Here is a 19265-nt window from a genome sequence, read left to right on the forward strand (position 1 = left end):
ATAGAGCGATCAGCTGGCAATTAATGGAGCTTAATAGCTGGATGTGGTCAGGGAAAGAGATGAAGGGCGCCTAGCCCAAATCATTGCCATCCCAGGGCGTCTGTGGGCATACCCTGAACTACGCTCCCTGCAGAGCAACACCAGGGGGTTAACACTTCAAGTGAGCGGAGGGAAGGCTTCACCAAAATAAGCCAGCCAGTCACCAAACATACAAGCAAATAACAAGCCTGGGGCAGTGGGGGGCAGAGGAGGGGGGGGCCGTGAACCAGGACCAAGAGTTGCTACAATACATTATCTAAAGTGTCCAGTTTCCAAGAAAAATTTATGAGACAAGCAAAGAAGCAGGAAAGCCCGACTCTTAGACTGGAAAATGGAGTCAGCAGGAACTGCCCTGTGCCAGTGGCCGTATGTCGGATATAACAAAGCCTAAAAGCAGCCCTGAGGAGGACACTGTCAAATTCAAATACAGAGGCAGACACAGCAGAATTAGTGCTGGAAAGCATCTGCTCCACCGGGAATGATGAAGGCCCCTGGTGGCCTCGGTGGGGACAGTTTCAGTGGTGCAGTAGGAGAAGAAACCAGACGAAGAGAGAAATGGAGACAGCACAGACTTCCCCTACCAAGAACTCGGATGAAAAGAAAAGAGAGTAGCTAAGAAAGTGCCTGCTGTGGCCCAGGTTCCTCACCAGGTCAGGGAACCACACCACCTGTCTGGGGGTCATCATACTGTGGCAGCTGTGTGTTGCTGTGATGCTGAAAGCTATGCCACCACTATCTCAAATACCACCAGGGTCACCCATGGTGGACAGGTTTCAGCAGAGCTTCCCACCTCTGGAAAAGTTGGTCATGAAAACCCTATGAACAGCACCAGAGCATCGTCTGACAGAGTGCTGGAAGGTGAGAGGATGGCGCAAAAAGACCGAAAAGGGTCCAGCCCTGGTGTCCACAGGGTTGCTAGGAGTCTGAATCGACTGACAGCTCCAAAAACAAGAGTGCCAGCTCAACAGAGGTTTGCGTTTGTGTGACTTTGTTTTGCTGTGCTTTTTAGGATGAGATATTTGGGGGCATATTCATAAACTGGGATAAGGACCCAGGTGGGGGGGGGGTGGGGAATGGCAGCCAAAGCAAGGCCGGAAGAGGTGGGAGGACACAGGAGAGAGGCTGGCTTTCACTGGAGGAGGAGAGCCTGGAGGAGGAGAGCCTGGAGGAATGCAGGCGAAGATGTGTGGGCAGGAATATGTTAGGAGACAATTCTGGGTGGGTCTGTCGCATTTCTGCACAGGAGCAGAGGCACTAACTGCCCTTTTGTTCCAGATTATCTTTTCAAGAATGTTGGTATAGCAAACTGCCTTGGAAGATAAAGATAGTGCCCCCTCTGGAGCGCAGGGCAGATTTTCTTACAGTCCAGTATCATAGATAATGTCTCTCTCACCCTCACGGGGCTTGAGGGGCAAGGAGGAGTGACACAATCATGAAGCCTACTGCTGTTAGCTGATCCTTGAGTAATAAAGTCCTTTGTCTCTGACCCAGGAGTCTCGTGTCTCCCGCCAGCATCCATAAAGCTGCACCAGGCTGACCGGTTAGTTTGCACCCTGGGTAAATCTCAGACCCTTCGCAGTTCCTGACAGGAGACAACTTTGTAGTCAGGGGCCTGGGAAGCTGAAGCTCCCCTCTCAGAGGTATGGCAGTGAGAAGAGGAGTCTTGAGGAAAGAGGTGATGTTCTGGAATCATTGTTGGCGGGATGGAAGCAGGAGCTCAGCAAGGACAAGGAAAAGGCTGGTGTAGAGAGCCCAGCTGAAGCTGACCGTGTGGTGGTATCCTTCTGCTCTGGAATGAGAGACTGGCCAGCACAGCTCTCAGCCAGGCCAGGGAGTGGGCAGCATGGAGGAGGGGATGCTGCACAGGCAGCTCAGAGCGTGAATCCGGGTCTGAGCTCTGCTGGGCCGAAAGCCAGGAACACAAGAGAATCTGGGTTATGATGAGAGAGTAGCTCAGATTATGACCATAGGGTCCTGCCTGGATAGGAAAGAAAGCTGTGGGGAGAGGGCTGAGACACTGGGAAGCAATGGAGGGGTGGAGAGAGGAGGCCTCGTGAGGCTGCAGACTAGGAACAGAGCTTTGGGGAGGAAGCTTTGGTCTAAACAGGGTGTTGCCCCTGAAGGCACTGGAGGTGGACAGGAATCATTAAGACAGGTGGTGGGGGGTCAACCCACACAGGAGGAGAGTGCCCTCCCCACCTTGAGGCTGGAGTCTGGGCAGGTGGAGGCTGGGCTGCTGTGAGGGCCAAGTTCATAGGTTTGAAAATGGAAAGTTGAAGAAATTGATAATTAGTGATTCCCTTTTTTTTCACGCAGTAAGTGAGGCTTTTTCTGAGAGCGAGGGGTATGCGTGGGATTGGGGGGTTTCAGAAAAAAGTCTGATGTTTTATTAACCACTGAGGAAACGGGAGAAGGTGCTGATCAAGGGAGATGTAACCTCTACAGGGACTTTCACAACTGAAAACCATAAAGATTGAAATAAAAGACGTGAAACCACCAATTCTAAGTAGTGTCTATCAGCAGGGTAGCAAAGCGTGGCATTTTTAAAAGTTTCGAGAACTGAGCCTGAATGACCCGTTCCTGCCCACAGAGGCAGGCCCCAGGCAGCTTTTCCGGAGTCCTTGCAGTCGGACAGAGAGAGACCTGCTGCTGCGTCCAGACTTGCTCCGAGGATCAGGGTCTGAGCTGGCCGGGTTTGCTCTTCCATCCTCCCCTTCCCTCCTCAGCTGTCCTGGTGAACTGGCCCCTCATTACGCCCGCATTCTGGAAGGACTCGCGGTGCCAGGGCCAAACCGACGGGTCTTGAGGGTCCTTCCGAGGGGAGCCTCCCCGCCGCCGCTCCACCTGCTTCGGGCGTCCAGAGGGCGCAGTACGCGTGCCAGCGTCCCCCGCGCCCCGCCGACTCCCCGCACTGCGCGCGCCCGCCCTTGACCGCACGGGGAAGGCGGCCGGCCCACCCCCAGACTCGCGGCGTCCTGGGGGGCTGGGCGCCGACAGGAGCGCAGCGGCTGGGGGCCCACTCTCCAAGGCCCGGGGGCGACACTCCCGCCTCCGGAGCCGCCGTGCAGCCCCCGAGGGTGCCGGCCTTGGGCGGCCGGGCCCGGGAGAGCAGGAGCGGCAGGGTGGGGAGGGGCCGCGGGGGCAGAGGGCGGGCAGGGCCTGGCGGGGCGGGGCGGGGCGGGGCAGGGCAGGGCGGCCGCCTCCGGGAGTCCGGCCCGGCCCACCCAAGCCTCTCCCCTCCGCCCGGGACGGCGGCGGACAGGGCGCCCGCGGGTCGGGGCTGCATGGGGCTCCCGCGCGGCCCGTTCTTCTGGCTGCTGCTCCTGATCGCGGCTGCCTGCTCCGGGATCCTCTTCGCCCTGTACTTGTCGGCGGGGGAGCGGTACCCGGGGCCCCGGTCCAGAGCCAGGTAGGGGCTGCCGCGCGGGACCCGAGCGGGAGGCGCAGGGGCCGCGCAGGGCGCCCAGCCCAGGGTCCTCGGGCCGCCCTCCGCCCCGGCCTCTCCGGGGTGGCTGGCAGCGGGGACTCGGGCTGCCGCCCTTTGTCCCCAGAGCCTCCAGCCGGCGTGCAACTCGCGCTGCCGGGCCGCACAGCCGCTGCCCGGGTCCGAGAGGGACTTGGCCCCTTGCGCACCGGCGAGCCGCTCTCGACACTGTCGCGGGTTAATTCCCTCGGGCCCTGATTAGAAACACTTTCTCTTGTCGAAAGTCGGCTCGGTCAAGCGAGTTAGATAAAAACAGTTCCGTTTTTGTCGGGAACTCTCCCTTGGGAACGTCACACTTCTCTGATTCTACTTTTAAGGCAGGGACCCAAGGCTCCCGATTCCCGTTTCGCCGGGCTCAGCAGCTCGAGCGTGGCGGGCGCCTTTCTAGCTCGCCCGGCTCCCTGCTCTCCCGGCGCTCTGTTTGCCCCCTTGTTTATTTTGATAAGTAGCGTGTGGGCGCGACCTGCCCAAGAGGCAGGTTCCCTGGGGAACAGGGGCCGATTCGGGGCTCCATCCAGGTTCCCCTGCCTGAGCCCCCTCTGCGCTCGGCTCCCACCCGCTCGCCCTGGGCACCTTCCTTTCATTCCTGCCCCATGAGGAGAAACCTGAGAGCCTGCCTTTGGTGGGTGATGGTTCCAGTTACTGAAGAAGCCTCAAAAGGACTTAGCTTTACTTCTGGAAGGCAGACCGAGCTGTGCCCAGAGTCTGGATTTGGGAGGCCACAAGACACCCCCGCTCCCGCCCCCGCCACCTCATGGAGAGCCCTTTGGGCCCAGGAGTTCCCTTCCCAGCGCTTTCCCACACGCGCACTCCTCACCAAACCTTGCTCCAGGTATAACAGGGTGAAAGCAAAATTAGTATCTGTTCTCAGGAAACAAGGTCAAAGGGCATCCAAAGTTGCAAAACAATATGAACCTGCTTGCCACTGATTGAGTCCGGTCGCTTTAGAAGGAAGGGTGTTCTAGCAAGTGATACCTGAAGTCAATTTCCTTGTAGTCAGAAATTGCACAAGGAGGACTAAAAACGATTGAGGGTGTGAAGAAAGATCTTTGTCAATTTCATATAAAAATGTTTTGAAACACATTTTACACCTTCTTTGAAAGCATCTAATACAACTTTAAATATGAGGTTTGTTCGACGTTCATTATACCTCAACAAAGTTTTTTTTGTTTTTGTTTTTTTGAGGAAGATTAGCCCTGAGCTAACATCAGCCACCAATCCTCCTCTTTTTGCTGAGGAAGACTGGCCCTGAGCTAACATCCGTACCCATCTTCCTCCACTTTATGTGTGGGATGCCTGCCACAGCATGGCTTGCCAAGCAGTGCATAGGTCCACACCCAGGATCTGAACCAGTGAAGGCCGGGCAGCTGAAGTGGAATGTGCGAACTTAACCACTGCGCCACTGGGCCGGCCCCCAAAGCTTTTTTTAAAAGATCTAATCTCTTAAAAATCTACAACTCAAGAACCTGTCCATTTCCTTGTTGCTTCCCTGATGTCTATGCTATAGCTAAACCCCAGGGGGCAGGTCAGGACTGGCCTCCTTATAGGAGGTGGATATTTAGTGCCCAGAAAAGCAGGGTGGGAGGCAGGATGGCATTCTGGGCTGGGAGAGCTGGCTGTGCGACCTCTCCAGCTGGGGACAGAAAACAGATTTGCCTGGCTACAGTGGAAAGTCCAGGGGAGAAGGGTGCTGGGACCAGGGCTACCGTGCCCAAGGTGGGACGGGACTGTCCTTGCAGGTTAGAGAGTGGAACCTAGTCTGGGGATTTAATCCGGATCAGCAGTTCCCAGGCATGGGGATTTCTAGACTTATAAAAGATTTTTTTTTTATGGAGGAGGAGGTGACGATAGATACAGGGTGCCAGTTACTTGCCAGATACCATCTATTGTCAACATTATTTTGTAAAGGAAAGGACATTTTAGGGCCAAGAAGTCCTAAAAATATGATTTGAGTAAATTTAGTTTTACGAAAAATGCACTATATTGGCCTTATTTCTCCTCAGGCTGGTAAAAGTTGCCGGAGGGGCATAGGTGGGCTGGCCCACTTCCCCACTCCTTCCAGGCTCCCCAGGCAGGTGTCCAGAAGCCCTTGGATTCCTAAGAGGGAGGGGCTGGGACAAGTCACTGAACACTGGGGGGTGCTCTGGAGATGAGCAGGCCTTGCCGAGGAGGCGAGAGTTCAGGGCCGCAAAGCTGAATTGGGGGGTTCCGTCATCTCCCCTGCAGGTCCCCCCTCCTGTCTCTAGTCTGCCCTGTTGCTCGGTTCTGCCATCAGGGCTCTCAAGCCTGGCTGCACAGAAGAATCACCTGGGGAGGGGCCCAGACCGATCAAATCAGCATCTCAGGGGTGGGGCCTTGGCATGGGTGGTTTTCAAAAGCTCCCTGGGAGTTCTCGCCTTGGGGGTTCTCGCTGCAGCGGAGGCTGAGCGCCGGGATCCCAGTACCTCCTCAAACAGGGTCCTCTTGAGCTGCGGGAGAGGAAATACAGGATTGTGTGGGTGAACAGGTGGCCAGTCTGAGAGGGAAAGGGAGGGTTGGGGGGGGATCAGCCCTGCTCTTTCTGCCTGCCCCTCCAGGCTCTTGGAAACCTGAAGGGAGGCGGGTCACAGGCTCAGCTGGCTCAGCACTAGAAGCAAGTAACAAGAGGCCTTTGTTTCCCTTGCAAACTGCTGATCCCCAGTCCTGCCCGCTGCTCCCGTGTGGCCAGTGGGGAGAGGGCAGGAGCCTGGGAGAAGCCTGACACCCGGCTGAACGGGCAAGAGCCCCTATTCCTTCCTTTCTGGCTGCCCTCGGCTCTGATGCTGGGGCCACCTGGCAGGTGGGGGTGGGCATGGGGTGGTAACATCAGCCCCTTACCTCCCTCCAGAAGGGACACTGTCAGAGATGCTGTCCCCACAGGGTCCTTTCCCTTCTTCCTGTAGGTCAGGATAGCTAACATTTAGAGGACACTTTTTGTGTGAGTTAACATAGATTCTTTATTCGAATCCCGCCAACAACTGGATGCTATGTGATGTGACTTTCAATCCTATCAGCATGATTATCCCGCTGTACAGATACAAGACCGAGGTTCTGAGAAGTTCAGTGCCTTCCTGAGATCATGCCATACAAACCCAGGGAGTCAGCTGCAGACTCATGCCCCTCACCAGGACCTGTAGGGCAGGAGCCAGGAGTGGCAGGATGGCTGATGCCAAGGTGAAGGGGGCCCAAGGCATCTGGGACCTAACTAACGCCTGCCTCTGGGACCTTGGCAGGGAGAGACCTCAGATGGTCACAATTCCAGGGGACTGGCAAGGTTTCCTATTTTATGTTTTCATCTTTTTTTTTTTTCCTACTGAGGAAGATTAGCCCTGAGCCAACATCTGTTGCCAATCTTCCTCTTTTTTGTTTTTGCTTGAGGAAGATTAGCCTTAAGCTAACATCTGTGCCAATCTTCCTCTACTATATATGTGTGTCACCACCACAGCATGGCTGACGAATGGTGTAGGTTTGCACCCAGGATCCGAACCCGTGAACCTGGGCCGCCAAAGCGGAGCGCACTGAACTTAAACACTACTCCATGGGGCCAGCCCCTGATGTTTTCATCTTTTAGCCACCATCTCACTGATGCTACAAACTGCACATTTCTGCTGCTTGCCAAGGGGCTTCTTGATTTCTGGGTTTATACAGCTGGGCGGAACATAATAATGTGACGGTATTTTGTGCCTAAAGAGAGAGATGTGGGCAAGGATCAGAGCATAGAAATAGAAGAAGCAAAGGATCGGACACTTTTGACCCTGGCGGGCAGCGTCAGCCCCTGGAGCTCACTGAGTCAGACAGAAGGCTCCCAGGGACAGGTCAGACCCCTGCTTTACTTCAGCTTTCTTCCCCAGGAATAGTGCATCCTCTCAAGCATTCATTGGACCCAAGGCATCGAATTCTGGGACAAGAAAGGTACAGTGGCTGGCTTCTCTGTGGCGGTTTTGAGCATCTTCAAGTTAGTGAGGACAAGGGGAAAGAGAAGAGCAAACCAGAACGTGCTTGTGAGATGCCGAGGGCCGGGGGGTGCGGGTGCTCTTTGGAACCACCAAGCTTGAATCATAGAGCCGAGCAGCCAGCCAGTCAGGGCTTCTCAGGCCTGGCCAATAGGTCCTGTACCCCAATAGCAGAGAAGGACGGATCACTGTGTACCTTTGGGGTATAGCCAGCTGAAAAGTTCTTGGAAATCTTGTGATTTATTTTATTTTTATTTATGTATTTCTTTATTTTGCTGAGGAAGATTAGCCTTGAGCTAACATCCACCACCAATCCTCCTCTTTTTGCTGAGGAAGACTGGCTCTGAGCTAACATCCGTGCCCATCTTCCTCTACTTTATCCGTGGGATGCCTGCCACAGCATGGCTTGATAAGCAATGTGTAGCTCCATGCCCGGGATCTGAACTGGCGAACCCTGGGCCCCCAAGCAGAGTGCGTGAACTTAAGTGCTACGCCACCAGTCGGCCCCTGATTTCTCTTAAAGTCCTGCGAATTTTACATTCTACTCCTGAAAATGTCATTTTACTGTAAAAGTCACATTTAAACCGCTCACCATAGAGTAAACACCAAACCCTGGGGAGATGCTGCATGTTTACCCAGAGGGTTTGAGACTCTTCTGGGCCTTACTTCATAACTAATAGTCACCATTGACTGTGGGCTGATGAGCCAACTCAAGCACTTTCACTTAAGCGACCCTGTCAGGTAGCTTTTACAGACGAGCAAAATTAGGCACAAAGAGATCAGGTCCCTTGTTTAGGGTCACTCAGGGAAGAGGTGGTACTGGGATTTGTGCCTCCTGTTTGACCCCAGAGCCTGGCTCTGAACCACCACAAGGTGTAAGAGACGGGCCATATATCTGGCTCTGAGCTTCCTGGTGGCCACAGCGAAGAAAGCAGCTTTGCCATCATGTCCATGAGATAAAAGCAAGCCAGCTGCCCAAGTGAAGTACAGCCTTCCCTGATATGCAGACCTGAAGATTTTTCTCCTGGAGCCTGGTAAAGAAGGCCCTGGAAAACACCCCTATGATAAACTGAATAGTAGTGAAATTAGTACAGTGTGATCTGCTGTAATGCTTGCTTTGAAAATGTGAATTTGTTTCAACAAGATTCATATCTTAGGAAACAATTTGAGCATAACACAAATTCTATGTTTGCTTATGAATGATTTTGTCAGCAAGAACACTAGGTTAAATGCAGAAAACCACACCCAACCAAAGGGGGCCTCATAGGATACACAGAATGCACACACATGCAGGCTTCAGATATGCAGCCATTTCATCACGTGTTATAACTTCCTTCCCACCACTTTGCAATAACTCACAAGCCGCCACCCTTCAGACACCCACTGCCACAAGCAAATGTCAAGTCTTTCCCAAGGTCAAGTGCCGTATTTTTAGTAGTACATATATATTTCTTAACCATTGAATGTGTGCAAAACTGTGCTACCCTCCTCCGTAGGTTCCTCTCTGTTTCATGCATCACTGACAGAGCTTTTGAATGTCATACCACTCCTCCCATTTTCACCAAAGTCCTGTGGTTTCGAGTGCAAATTTTGCCTATTGTGGTGGTTTTTACGCACTCTTACGTCACATTATAGCAGAAATGACTGTACAGCTCTTTCCTGCCTTGCCCTTTGATCAAACCAGCGGCTTAACCAAGAGCCCCCTTCAGTGCTGTGAGCAGCCCTGCACGGGCAAAGGCTGTGTGGGAGTCTGATGTCGAAATCGCAGGCAGACGGGGCTGGGCGCTGCTCAGTACTTCACTCTCGCTCAAGGTCCCTGTGAGCAGAGGCACTGTATAGTTTCCTAGGGCTGCCGGGACAACTGACCATAAACCGGTGGCTTAAAACGAGAGAACTTAATTCTCTCACAGTTCTCAGCCCCGGAAGTTTGAAATCAAGGCGCTGGCAGGGCCGTCCTCTCTCCAGAAGCTCTAAGGAACAATCCTGCCCTGCCTCTTCCAGCTTCTAGGGGCTCCAGGTCTTCCTTGGCTTGTAGCTGCATCCCTCAGTCTTCGCCTCCATCAGGACATGGCCTTCTTAAAAGGGCACCAGTCATTGAATTTAGGGCCCACCATAACCAAGTATGACTTCATCTTAAAATTACATCTGCAAAGACCCTATTTTCAAATAAGGTCACATTCTGAGGTTCAGGGCAGACATGAATTTTGGGGCAACACTGTTCAACCCTGTTCAGGCGCCACCTGGAAGAAAGATAATCATAATCTTCCCGGAAGCCCTTTCCACGCAAATCCTACAGCGAGGACTGCCAGAACTGGGATCTGCATCCAGGCTGATGGGTTCTGAAGCCCAGGCTGGAACTCCTCCACCCAAGGGCAGGCAGGTCATACCCATTGGTGGGAAGATGCCCCAGAGTTTCCCCAAGGGTGAGGTGAAGGAGTAGGAGGCCAGAGCCATCAGGCCACGGAGATGTGGCATCCAGGAAAGGAAGAGCTGGGCCGGGGAAATCCAGAAAGCTCTCTGATGCCCACCGGGCTGCTGCACCACAGGCCAGCTTGGCTCCCAGCTCTGTGGGTGGCCCAGGTCTGGATGGGGAAGGGCGGCTCTTCCCTTCCAACCCTCCTGTGGGGTCTGCAGGCTCCCAGGAAGGCTCCCACCCGCCCCAGCCCCAGCTAACAGAACTCAGCCCTCTTGTCTTCTTGCTCAGAGCCTGCGCTGCCGACACCCACTTTCTCTCGACATCCGGCGGCACCCCCACTTCCGAGGCCTGTTCAATCTCTCCACTCCAGTGCTGCTCTCGTGGCCACTCTTCACCCAGGAGCTCTGGGACAGCCTGAGCCAGCACAAAGCCCCCTACGGCTGGCAGGGCCTCTCCCGCCAAGGTAACCTGCAGCCGCTGCCTCTCGCCCAGCCCTCTGGCCTCAGCTAGTCCCTTCCTCCCACTTTTGGCCCCGGTGCAGGCCAGGCCTCCCTGCCCTACAGCAGCGTGATGTGGGACCCCCGTACCCCTTTCCTCCCAGAAGGGCCTCAGGGCTCAACCCCCCAGCTGTGCGACTCCTGCCTTACCTCCCTGCCCCTGTGAGCACCACCGGTCAGTGAGGGGGGCTTGGCCGCCCTGGCAGAGAAGCTCTCACCATCCCGGGGCCTCCCTGGCGTGAAAGGTACCAGTGTCCAAAGGTGGCCGAGGACAGGGGCTGTGGGGCCCCTGATGGTTGCTGCTGTGGGAAACCAACCAGAGCCCCCTCCACTGGGTTAGATGGCCCCTCCACCCCGACCCCTGCATGCCTCAGACTACTTTCTTTTGGAATAGACAGTCTTGAGAGGACTAGTTATTCGAGTTCTTGAGGCCTTTCAGGGCCCAGCCACACCCCCTCCCCCACCATCCTCTTTTCAGTTCTCCTGGCTCACTGACATTTCATTCCCTACCCACCCTCCGTGCCTCCTGGGAGGGGCTGGTGTCAGGCCTCTGGTGAGGTGGGGTACCAGAAACAGTCTGGGAAGGCTCCAGATGACCCCACACAGCCCTCCTCATAGTGTCCCACCTTGCCCTGCACCCACAGCCATCACCTCCACCCTGAGACTTCTGAATGGCTCCGAGAGCACTGAGCTGTTCACTGGCTCCAGGGAGCCACGACCCCACTGCATTCGCTGTGCCGTGGTGGGTAATGGAGGCATTCTGAATGGTTCCCGCCAGGGTCGGAACATCGATGCCCACGACTATGTGTTCAGGTATGTGCGGCAGAGCCCAGGGAGGAGGTGGGAGGTGAGCTGGGCAGAGAGCTGGTCTGGAGCCAGCCCCTGGGGAAGCATCTTCCGTGAAGGCTGCAGCCCAAGGCAGCAGTGGCCTCAGGCAGCTCGGCAGTTGTAATGGGCAGACAGGCATGGACGAATGCACATGCAAACAGACCCTGAAGACAGAGCGTGGGTGCCACATGCCAAGGGGACCCGGGAGGAAGGAGCTGCCAGAGCCAGTTGTGCCCATTTCACAGGGCATCCCCTGAGTTTGGAAGAGTGGGGATGGCACCTGTGCACTGGTGCTGCCATGGGCAGAGGGAGTGGTCCGTATAGAGGCATGGGGACAGGCGTGGCACAATACTGGGGATGGAAGTACAGAGACGCAGCATGGTGTAACCACAAGAAGGCTGATGGGCCTCTGTTCGGACCAGACTCAATGGTGCTGTGATCAAAGGCTTCGAGGACGATGTGGGCACCAAGACCTCCTTCTACGGTTTCACTGTGAACACGATGAAGAACTCCCTCATCTCCTACTGGACGCTGGGCTTCACCTCTGTGCCACAAGGACAGGTGAGGCCTCTGATAGGCATGCCATTGTTGTGGACAGTTCGTGCCTTTCTTCCCAGAGCCCCTTCCATGGGGTTCCCAAGCCCTGGTCCAGTGGATGGAGAGGTTGTGCCAGGATCTCGGACGCATGTGACAGAGCCATTGAGGAGGATGTGGGCAGGGACACCCTGTTGTTTCAGGCTTCACAGGACAAGTCTGGAGTGGAGCGTGAATGGCTAATATTAACTGAAAGCTGCTGGGTGCTGGGCAATTTACAGTGCCTCATCAGCCCTGGTTTCCTGCAGAGGAGACGACGGCTCAGTGCCCTTCATTCAGCAAAGCAGCCAAGGGCCAGCGCTCAAGTCCAGACTCCCACCCCAGAGCTGTCCACAGGGAAGGGCATTTATAGAGTGCCTCCTCTGTTCCCAGCGTTGGACACGGTCATCACAGTAGCCCGTTTCCAGATGGCATCATGTCTAAGGCCACCACCCAGCTAGAATCATCAAAATCTAGGTCCCCTGCCCGCTAGCGTTGTTTCCATTGCCCCATGCTGCCCACCAGAATAATGATGTGTGCCCTCCTGAATCCCCACTGCAGCCCTGTGCAGGCAGCTGACATTCAAGAGACAGGGGAACATACCCAGTCCCCGCTGGGGAGTGGGGGAGCCAGAACTTGAGCCCGTCTGCCGCCTCCAGGTCCTTTCAACTACACCCAGTTGCCCTAAGACCTCGCTTTCCCTCCAGCGTAGTCTGGGTGCCACATGCAGCGTTAGGGAGACCCCAGGATAAGAGGTTCTGTGGTGCTCCATAGGGCTACTTGGGTTTCTAGAAGCTTCCTCCACTGAGCAGGGAATGCAGGAGTGTCCTAGCCACAGTGACTGTGTGCCAGGGCCTCACGGTAGAACCTCCCTTAGCTCATGATAGGACAAAATGGGGCAGCTTTATTTCTGGGCTAGCCACGGCACCTGTGTGAGTTACCTATTACTGCATAACAAAATACCCCAAAACTTAGTAGCTTTCAATGACAAACATTTATTATCTTCCAGTCTCAATGGGTCAGGAAGTTGGGAGCAGCTTAGCAGAGTGATTTTGGCTCAGCGTCTCTCAGGTGGCTGCAGTCAGGATCGACAGGGGCTGTAGTCATCAGAAGGCTTGACTGGGGCCAGAGTCAAGATGCCTCCCTCACAGGCCCTTGCCATGTGGGCCACTCTGTAGGCTCCTCCAGCGTCCTCACAACACGGCGCCTAACTTCACCAAGAGCACGTGATCCCAGAGAGCAAGGACCAGCTGCAGTGCCTCTTACAACCACAGTCACACACTGTCACTTCCATTTTTTTCCTAATCATTAGAAAACTCTATTCTTTAGTCAGTATGTCCAGCCCATACTCAAGGGAATGGCAAGTAAGCGTCCCCTGTTGAAGGAAGGAGAATCAAAGAATTTGTGAATGAGTCTTGAAACCATCACACACACTAGCTGGGAATGGGAATACAGGCAGATACGGGAAATTCTCCCACCAGGACAGGTGGCAGGACTGGGTGGAAGGATGTCCATTCTGAGCAGGAGCTGGATGTGGTCTTGTTTCCCCCTGGGGCTCAGTGTCTTTGTCGCCCCCACAGGACCTGCACTATATCTTCATCCCCTCAGACATCCGTGACTATGTGATGCTGAGATCGGCCATTCTGGGTGTGCGTGTCCCGGAGGGCCCTGATAAAGGGGACAGGTGAGCAGCCAAGCAGGGGCAGGGCATGGTAATGCTGCGGTCATCTCTCCTTGCTCCCGGGGCCCACTGTTGGGTGGGGAAGGTGGAGGGCGGCAAGAAAACCCCCAAGAATTCAACAGAGCATTGGGGAATCATGCTCTTTTGTCCAACACCCAGGAAAGCCCAGGTAACTGCACTGGTCCCCAGGAATGCTCCTGGAGAGGTGGGCTGCAGGCTCACGGGGCCGCTTTTCTGAATGGAGCAGGCAGGCTCCTCAGCTTCGAGCTGCTGTCCCCACAACCAGCCTCGCCACCCAGCCAACAGCATTCACAGGGCCTGTCCACAGCGGGGCTGCTGTGCTGTTGAGGACGCTGGTTCTGGAAACTAAGAGCAAGAGCCAGAATCCATGCCCCTCGTGCTGGTCGGCACCCCCCCCCCGCCGGGGCTGTGCCCGTGAAATGGGGAACGCAGGCAACATGGGCCCAGTGTTCTAGGAAGTGGGAACAAAGGATACTCTGTCTTTTCTCCCCCACCTTCTGGGCAGCAGGCCCGTGTCCAGCTCTTTCGAACCACGTCCTGGCCTTATCTGAACCTTCTCCTCGTAGTGCTGACAATTTCTTGTCCCTGAGGCAGGTCCTTAGAAATCTATGCCACCCCTGTAGTCACGATGACCAGTTCTCCTATCTCAGTGCTCCTGGAACATCTTGCCCACCCCCTGAGAGAGCAGCTTCTGAGGTGGTCCTTAGGGATTAAGCCCTCAAAGGCCAGGCCAGGGTCCACTGGCCACCCTGTGCCCCACCCCCGCCTTGTGATTACCCAACAATTGCTCACAATGCTGCTGCTGGTCATGAGGGTGGGCTTTGTGACACTGGCGGAACTGGGCTCTTGGGGGGGTGCTGGCTCAGAGACATCGGGTGGACACAAGCCTCCCCAACACCAATGAGCTCCCCCTCCCATACCCCTAATCCGTCCCCTACCCAGTCCCCCTCCCAGTCCCGTTCCAACAATATCATCACCTCTTCCAACCAGCAGCCCTACTCTGGCTCCGGGGGCCCGGCCCCTTCCCCATCCCCCACCCGGGGGCCTTCCTCTCGGCCCCTCTCTCACCCTCCCACCCCAAATGCCTCACAGCCCTCTTCCCGGGCTTCCTCCCTGACCCCCAGCCCTCATACCCAACATGTGCCTCGAGGGTCTGCCCAAAACCCCACTCCACCCACCTCCAAATCTCCCTCCCAATCTGGCTTGAAAACCCTCTCTAGAAACTCTTCCCAAACTCCTGCTCAGCCTATCGGCAGGTCCCCCTCCCAAAGCCCTGTCCCCTCGGCCTCCTACATCGGGCCGGTTCGGGGCATCCCGTCCTACATCGCCCCCTACGTGCCCCGCTTCCTGAAGGAGCCCCCCTTCTTCCAGCCCCCTACATCACCGCTTCCCCTAGGCCAGTGCTGCCCCTGCCCCTGCCCCTGCCCCTGCCCCGCCCGCAAGCGCCCTCCGCCCCCGGAGTCGCTCTACTTACCTCTGCTGCCGCCCCCTCCGGCCCACTACAGCAGCAGCTGCTCCTACCCAACTCCCCCCGCCCTGTTCACGCCGCCTTCCTCGCTCTCCTACAGCCCGCCCCCCGAGGTCCTGGTGAGCGGGAAGCCGCACGTGGTCCCCACCGTGCTGCCGGCCACCTTCTACACCCCCTTCTCCCGCTACTACGCCCAGCCCCGCCCCTACCGGCCCCTGCGCCGCCGCCGCCCCAGTGTCCTGCCCCTCCCCACGCCCCCCAACGTGCAGTACGACGGCATGGGCCGCTCTGTCCACTTCTTTCGTGGGTCCTAGGCCTTGGACCTACTTTGGACCAGAAGCCTCTGCCAGTAAATTCAAGCTACTACACCCAGACTTCATCAGCTACCTGACGGAGAGGTAGGTGGTGGGGGGGGGGGGTGCCGGGAAGAACAGCTGCCCTTCCCCTCTCTCCTCCACACCCACCCCCCAGCAGCGCAGGCCCTCCCTTAGGAGGATGTCTCCCTTAGGAGACCCGATGTCTCCCCGCACTGTAGCCCGCAGCCGAGCTGAGCTGTATCGAGTGCCACGTGCCAAGTAGGGGGCCAAGCACTTAATATCAGTTCGTTCACTACTTTAAGACCTCCACGGAGGCGGTGTTCCGTCAGGGCCAACAGGAAGTGGGCAGGAAACTCAGGAGCACTCAAGGTTTATTTACCAGGGATGTTTAGGAAGGCACAGGCTGTGGGGGGACCACAGAGGTTGAGCAGTAATGGGGCTAGTAGAAGCAGTCTTGTCATCACCCTGAGGCCCCAACACAGCCAGCCCAAGGCGACCAGAGGGGAGGAGCCTGGGAACAATCAGCCTGATCATCTCACTTGCCTCTCTCCCTCCTATCAGTAGGGTCAGTTGTCCCTGTCTAGAGACATTTTTGGTTGTCACTAGGCAAGTGTGATTGTCACTAGTGGGCAGAGGCCAGGGATGCTGCTTAACAGCCCATAATGCAGACGATGGCTCTGGTAATAAACAATTATCTGGCCCCAAATGTCAGTTCCTGCAGTTGAGAAACCCTGCTGGAGCCCATAGGAGCCAACATCCCAAGACAGAGAGCAGGTGGAGGAGGGGGGCAAGTGGCTCTGGGGAGGGACACTGAAGACCGGGCACAGCTACTGCTCCCTTTGACAGAGGAAATAGGCTGAGAGGCTTGATTTGCCTGGCAAAGCTTAGATGTGAATCCAGGGCTGCGGTCCAGGCCCATGATCACCATCCCGTGGCCTCACTTTTGGACTGTGGTTGCATGTGCGCACATGTGCGTGCACACACGCACCATCTCACCAGTGACTCCAGTCACAGGACCTGCGCACTCTGTCCCTCGTACACGATTCCTGCTTGGCCACTCTGGGGGTGGAGAGAAACTTAGGTCTCAGGCTCCATAGGCCACCTGTGCATTGTGGTTACTTAGTAGCCTGCAGTGAAGGCAGGGTGTCTCAGGGAGGAAAGGCGAGTTAGGCTAGGCTCAGGCTTCTAGAGAGCGGGAGGAAGTGGGGAGGCTCTTACCTGTGCTGCTTCCAGATGGGCCTATTCTTTCTCATCCCCACTCTGTTACTTAAGGTGGTGTTTCAACTGAAGATTTTTGCATTAAGCCCATTTGGTCTTTTCCCAAATATGGAATGGACTGGTGTAGAAGGGCCAGAAGTTCTGGATGGTTTTCCAACCTGTTTTAATTTGCTAGTCGTAAAGCATACAGGCACAACCATCAAGCTAGCGTGCGAGACCTAAACGTCTTGAGTTTGAATGCCTCTTTTTGCTTCCAGGTTTTTGAAATCAAAGTTGATTAACACAACTTTTGGAGACCTATATATGCCCAGTACTGGGGCCCTCATGCTGCTGACAGCTTTGCATACCTGTGACCAGGTAAGAGGTCTTCCCTTTCAGCAGCACACAGCAGTAGAGTACAGGTGTGAATGGAACCTAATTTGATCCATGATATCCCCTACATGAGGCCTGTCACCCCTAATCGGACTCTGGGCCTCTATCCTGCAGAGGAAAGGATCCCTCAGCCGCAGGAGTGACTTGGTCAAGGGAAGTGGTGTACGCGTTATCCAGGGTCCTTTAGAGGACAGCTCCCGGGCCAGCCCTGCCTTCCCTCCCTCAGCCACCTGCCCCACCACTTCCTTCTTCCACTCCCTCTTCCCCAGAGCAGCCACTCTCTCTGGCATTGAAGGCACACATTATCAAATTGCCCTTGTGAAAGCAAAATCTTCTCAACAGAACTAGGTAGGGACACTCTTTTAGGAGGACATTCTAGAACTGCGGTGGGACAGCAATTTAGCCTCCCAGGCACAGAATCTTTAAAATTCCCATATGAGATGGTCCCAAAGGGAAGTTGCCTGCATGAGCCGCGTGGAGGCAGAGGTTGAGTAGCAGTTTCCAGGGAAAGGCAGGGACCCACGCTAAAGCCAGCACAAGAGCTGGGCCTACACCTTTTCTGTATTTTAAAGCAGGAATCTCTCGTCTGCGGTCACCGCTAGAATGGGAAACAGACAGTAATGGGCTTTTGCCTCCATCTTCAGCTTAATGATCACCATGGCCCTGAAATCACAGACCTGAGTTCAAAACCTGGCCTGGCCACGAGCTTGTGACTGGGGACACGTTTGGTTACTTCTCTGAGCCTCTTTCCCCACTTGTAAGATGGGGATGACAGCCACCTAAGATTATTGTAAAGCTGGGGTGAGAAAATGTGTGCAAAGAGCACAGTGCTGGGTGTGGGTGTGAGCTAGAACTACTGTGCATCTGCATCTTCACCACGCTCCCGAGGAGAGGGGCCCTGCCTTTCCAAACTCCTGTCACTTCCCACGAGTCTGTGTGCACAGAGCAGCTCAGTAAATGCTAACTCCATGACTGTTCTTGTCCAGGTTAGTGCCTATGGATTCATCACAAGGAACTACTGGAAATTTTCTGACCACTATTTCGAACGAATAAAGAAGCCACTGATATTCTATGCGAACCACGACCTGTCCCTGGAAGCCGCGCTGTGGCGGGACCTGCACAAGGCTGGCATCCTTTGGCTGTACCAGCGCTGACCCTGAAGCACCAGAGCCTTTGTTCTTACAGAGCTGTGGCCCTTGTCCCAAGTGGCCAAAGCCGCCTTCTTGTCTTTCCAGCTTTTGAGAGGGGCTCCAACTCCGCCCGGCCATCCCCTTCTTCCCTACAGAGGACATCAGGAGGTGGATTCGTGACTGTCACTGAAGCCCGTTCACTATGGGACACTCCATCTCATCCTTGGCTCATCCAAGAAAAGTCCCCTCTGGGTCTGAGATAGATGTCCCACCCTTGGTCAAGGAGAACTGGACTGCTCGGCTAGATTTGTTTGAAAACTTTGACACTCCCAAGATGACTGTGACGCTCACCAGCAAGGGGCAGGCACACTTCAGAGCTAAGCAGCTCAAAGGCAGCAGTGGTACTGAGCGACTTCAGGAAGTCAGGGCAGTGACTCGGGGCCTGTCGGTCAACCAGGGTCAAGCAGCAGTTCCAGGCAGACACACTCCCCAGCCAAAACCCTCCTCCTGGCATGTCCAGCCTCACACAAACTCCAAAGCAATTCAACTCAAGGACACGTCCTAAGAACCTTTCTGAGAACATGACCTACCTACTTCTGCCCCATGATAAAGTAGGAGCACACAAGGCAGAATGTAAACTTGAAACTAGGTAATCACATAAATGATGGAGGGCCATTTTGTCTTGTGTGTGTGTGTGTGTTGGGGGGGGGAGGAGTGCTCCGTGCAGGGTGTTTAGCACGGAGATCACGCAGAAGTCACGGACCATGGGAAGGTTCTGTTCTTTGATGGGGTCACCTGCACAGAAGGCAGCCTGCCTGAGGGAAGTCCTATGAGAGATGGATTACCACTTTGTCACCAAAAGGATGACATTATCAGGGATTGAACCCTCACTGGGTATTAAATATCGTGGCTTCAATAAATGTGAACTTAGTTGACAGGCAGTTTCATTTCAGACAGATTCGGGCTTCTCTTGGAAGTATAAGGAAGTCTCAACCGACCAAGTTACCACCGGCCGGCCCTTAAGCAAGCCCAGGATTTCCTGTCCTGATGACTAGTGGCTTTCGACAATCTGATGGGTGGGGTGCAGATCTCTCTCCAAAGGGCTGGCTGGCAAGAGCCTTCCCAAGGCATCACCCATCACCGATGACCAATACACCAAGGCCCAGGCCCTGGCCTCTGGTTCTGTGGTTTTGGAAGATGATCCTATCAGCATGTTTAACAAGAGGGATGAACAGTCACCAGAATCAAAG

General features: G+C 55.2%; 1 protein-coding gene and 1 long non-coding RNA gene across 4 annotated transcripts; one reads left to right on the forward strand and one right to left on the reverse strand.

The window, feature by feature from the left end:
- Window positions 1-3223: 3223 nt before the first annotated feature.
- On the forward strand, window positions 3224-18950 carry ST6GALNAC2 (ST6 N-acetylgalactosaminide alpha-2,6-sialyltransferase 2). 3 transcript variants are annotated; one of them, XR_011522890.1, is made up of 9 exons: window positions 3229-3448; window positions 7393-7453; window positions 10199-10373; window positions 11052-11220; window positions 11658-11796; window positions 13389-13492; window positions 15079-15376; window positions 16771-16870; window positions 17872-18950. XR_011522890.1 is itself a non-coding variant. In XM_008541590.2 (9 exons), the coding sequence occupies exons 1-9, from the start codon at window positions 3324-3326 to the stop codon at window positions 18037-18039; spliced, it is 1125 nt and encodes a 374-aa protein (XP_008539812.2). In that variant the 5' UTR covers window positions 3229-3323; the 3' UTR covers window positions 18040-18950. The 3 variants fall into 3 exon arrangements, 2 of the variants coding, with proteins under 2 accessions (XP_008539813.2, XP_008539812.2); XM_008541590.2 differs by having other exon boundaries at window positions 15293-15376; XM_008541591.2 differs by lacking the exon at window positions 15079-15376 and having other exon boundaries at window positions 3224-3448.
- Window positions 12788-14296, reverse strand: LOC139073829 (uncharacterized). The gene is made up of 2 exons (XR_011522892.1): window positions 14005-14296; window positions 12788-13183 (listed from the first exon to the last, which is right to left on the reverse strand). It is a non-coding gene; the product is annotated as an uncharacterized lncRNA (long non-coding RNA).
- Window positions 18951-19265: the final 315 nt, after the last annotated feature.

The sequence above is a fragment of the Equus przewalskii genome, chromosome 10 (assembly GCF_037783145.1).
Source record: "Equus przewalskii isolate Varuska chromosome 10, EquPr2, whole genome shotgun sequence".
Taxonomy (NCBI): Eukaryota; Metazoa; Chordata; class Mammalia; order Perissodactyla; family Equidae; genus Equus; species Equus przewalskii.

What these genes read in the sequence shown, in the direction of transcription:
- ST6GALNAC2 (XM_008541590.2), top strand. Translation starts at nt 3,324, where the DNA reads ATGGGGCTCCCGCGCGGCCCGTTCTTCTGGCTGCTGCTCCTGATCGCG. An exon ending in GGGCCCCGGTCCAGAGCCAG is followed by an intron (nt 3,449 to 7,392) that starts GTAGGGGCTGCC and finishes TTTCTTCCCCAG; the next exon opens with GAATAGTGCATCCTCTCAAG. An exon ending in CCTCTGTGCCACAAGGACAG is followed by an intron (nt 11,797 to 13,388) that starts GTGAGGCCTCTG and finishes TCGCCCCCACAG; the next exon opens with GACCTGCACTATATCTTCAT.